This window comes from Lycorma delicatula, chromosome 5, assembly GCF_047948215.1.
Source record: "Lycorma delicatula isolate Av1 chromosome 5, ASM4794821v1, whole genome shotgun sequence".
Classification (NCBI taxonomy): Eukaryota; Metazoa; Arthropoda; class Insecta; order Hemiptera; family Fulgoridae; genus Lycorma; species Lycorma delicatula.
Genome location: NC_134459.1, coordinates 12,323,892 through 12,327,500, shown reverse-complemented (window position 1 = coordinate 12,327,500; position 3,609 = coordinate 12,323,892). Strand labels below are relative to the sequence as shown.

The window sequence follows — 3,609 nt, the reverse complement described above, 5'->3', positions numbered from 1 at the left end:
CATTTCTACATCCAAATTTATAAAAAAATACAATTACATTAAATTAATAGAATCAAATTTTTTATTTATAACTTGAGTATACAAATTAATAAATGTTCACAGACACTAAAATCGAAACACCCAGCAATTTTTTATCTTTTAATAATAAAGACCATCCATAATAGTCCTCTGATTGCATAACTGTGAAGAACAAGAAGATAAAGGTTAAGTAGAATTGCAGTTAATTAAACTGACCTCTACAATTATTGTTTGGTCACCAAGTCATCTCTTTTTAAACAAATAACCCTTATAGTTTTGTAACATTCTTTGATTCCTTGCATACTGTTCCAATTTTCTCTCTATCTGTTTACTACTTAAGATTTTTATTGGTATTCTCATTCTATTGGTAGTTCCATGAGAACTTCCATTCACAAATCAGTACAGATCAAAAAACTTAACGCTGCACCTCCCAATTCTTGTTTCGTAAGTAGAAATTTTATATTTTTAGGCTAAATAATAATATAGTAATGTGATGAAATTTATTTTTACTACTCATTTTATTTGTCAGAACATAAATTTAACTTCTCAATAGTAATTTTTGTTGATGAATCAATTTAAAATGAAATTTTATAGTTCATCAAGTTTAAAAAAACAGTGCTATATTAATTTGCTAATATTAAAAAAAAAATACTGTATCTCCACAAACTGAACAACAAATATAAAAAATTCACATTAAAATTAAACATCTCTTTAACATCTTAATGAAATAAATCTATTTAGATATTCATTTTGGTGTCAGTAAACTTCTACTCACGTTTGTTACCTTCAAAACATATAAATCTATTAAAAAATGGAATTTATCTAAAATAAAATACATTTAAAAGAAGATTTATACATATATATATATATTTTTTTTAATGTAACAAATATAGAATTTAATACAAACTAAAAATGCGGGATACTGCAAAAACCGATTATTGGAAGTTAATATGGTAAATTTAACTTATCTATTTATTGTATTTTGGTGGTTTATATTTCATATTATCTATATATAATACAAAATATATATATATATATATTTATATTAAAGACTAAAAGTAAAACTCAGCAATTCACCACAGTGCAGAATCTAATAATATTTCCTACCTTATTATTACTTCTTCATTTGTACACCAAGTGCTTTCGAGGGTTTTCCTCATCATCAATTGAACAAAGATTAAACACTTTAAAATTATACATTAAAAATTAAAACTATCGCATATATAGTGTAAAATATGCAGTCAAAAATTAAAATCAAATATTAAAAATTAAACATTCTTAATAACATCAAATTTCTTAAATTTTTTTTTTTAATTTCCTATACATGCCTGTGGCCAGCCACTACATACAGTACTGTACTAATATTTAATGAATTATACTTAATATTTACAAAAGTCCTGCTATCTTTAATAGCTTTGATAAGAAAATCATTATCAAACTCTGTCTGCAGATTAATCAAGCTGAATATTTGTCTATATTTATATATATAATATTTTTCTAAAATGTCCAATTTTTTATCATTATCATTTTCTTTTGTAATTTCAATTATTTTTAAATTTGTTTCTAAATTGGTAATGGAATGTTTGTTAACTATTAAATGGTCAGCAACATTAGAAAATCCTAACTTATTGTTTTTATAATGTCTAAAATGTTCTGCAAACCTTGCCCTAAACAATAAAGGAAGAATTGATTTTACTAAATTAATTAATAATAATAAATAAATACATATATATTCATAAAATCTTTTTAAAGGTGCTGTATAATATAATATAATTAATAAAAACCCATAACTATGCAAAAATACAAAGCTTAATACAAAATTAACCATTTTATGTAGCGAGTCTTTTGAAAGGCTATTTTTACAAATACTAACTTTAGATGGAAAATGCTAATGCACTGGCTAGCATATTAAAGAATTTTCTAGCAAGAACAACTTTTTTGGGTTTTTTAGAATGTTTTTAATACAGGCTATTTAATTAAAAAATACTATGAATACATTTATTTCAACTAATACTATGACCACTTTCAACTGTATAAAAAAGTAATAGTGAAAAAGTGATTGATGCAATCATTTTATCCTTTACATATCCTTTTCTAAAACTTTTCGATGATATTTGAAGATAACTATAGTTCATTTCATGAATTAGATGTCAACTTTTGTTTTAGGGTTCATGAACAGTTCATGACTATCCATGATTTATCGACTGTTACTTTTCATTTAATCCGAAAGTAGCAATGAATGTCATATATTTTCTTATAAAGATCATTTCAATTGCTTTGTTTTCAAGAACATGAAAAAATCATTAAATTTGTAAAATATGTTTATTATAGAATATCCATTTCCATAATATATATTAATGATATGGACAAATTCTATTTTTTATCATTTCATAACTTAAACTGTAATGATCAACAGATGTGAAACACAACAAACAGTACTCCCATCTAAAAGACATAACCTAATAACACCTGGCAGCATTAATTGGAAAACCTGAATGCTTTATAAATGAGATGAATTTACGGATTTAAAAAGGTTCAACGGATTTAGTTCAAGATTTAAAAGGTTTAAAAAGGTTTACGGATATAAAAAATGGTAAGTTATGTATTAAGATTACTGTCTTGGTTTATTTGTTAGGTAGTCTTAATTGTTTAATTAAATTTTTTAAATTATTTATTCATATATATGCACATATACACACTAACAAACAGATAGAAACGTACATAGGACAATGCATATAATTAGGTAGAATAGATAATAGGACTTGTTTATGTCATTTATTATTAGTAATTATTTTCCGGGATTTCTTAATTTTATGTTTGCAATATTAAATTTTAACTTGATTCAAAAATATCGTAAAATAATAAAAAGTAAAGGAAAACTGACAGTGCATAAAAATTATTTTTCAGGTATGGTAAAAAGCATTAGTTAGACGCAACTTTTTATGTTATAAAGCTTGAAATAATAAAGGAAGAAATATAAAAAACTATGTACTTACATCTTGACATTTCTGAGATGACACCATTAATTAATAAAAACAATAACAATACAACTATTTCCATTTTATTAAACAAAACTGAAAGATTTAAAGAAAAGAAATGCACAAAGTAAACCTTATCTTTTAAATTTATTACAAACAGTTATATTTAATTCATGCCCACACCTTCCTCTACGCTAGTGCTTTTATCAGTAAATGTAAAAACTCATAACATCCAACGAGCTGAATACAACTCTTAAGTACATGTATGTTGTGTGTGTGTATGTGTGTGTGTGTGTGTGTGTGTGTGTGTGTGTGTGTGTGTGTGTGTGTGTGTGTGTGTGTGTGTGTGTGTGTTTTATGCATTAATATTCAATGGAATCAGTTAACTCATTAAATTACTAATCATAAATAAAGGTGTAACATAAAGCTGAACGATTACAATGTTACAGTCATGAATAATCAGTTGTGATAAACAAATTACTATAAAATGAAGTTATAAAAACAATATTTAGAAATAAATACATTTTATCATGAACAGCAATTGTACCACATAGAATTTTTTTATCTCAGTGAAACATTATTTGTCTACCTTTATTCTATTGTATATTGCTGG

At 24.5% G+C, this 3,609-nt stretch overlaps 1 protein-coding gene across 2 annotated transcripts in view; it reads right to left on the bottom strand.

Annotated features, from left to right (window-relative positions):
• LOC142324726 (prion-like-(Q/N-rich) domain-bearing protein 25) overlaps positions 1 to 3,315 on the bottom strand; it is a 28,357-nt gene extending 25,042 nt beyond the window's left edge. Inside the window, exon 1 of one of the 2 annotated variants that reach the window (XM_075365646.1) lies at positions 3,015 to 3,315. In XM_075365646.1, coding sequence (XP_075221761.1) covers positions 3,015 to 3,078 — 64 coding nt within the window. In that variant the 5' untranslated portion in view covers positions 3,079 to 3,315. The remainder of the gene's footprint in view (positions 1 to 3,014) is intronic. The other variant, XM_075365645.1, reaches the window with a different exon arrangement.
• Positions 3,316 to 3,609: the final 294 nt, after the last annotated feature.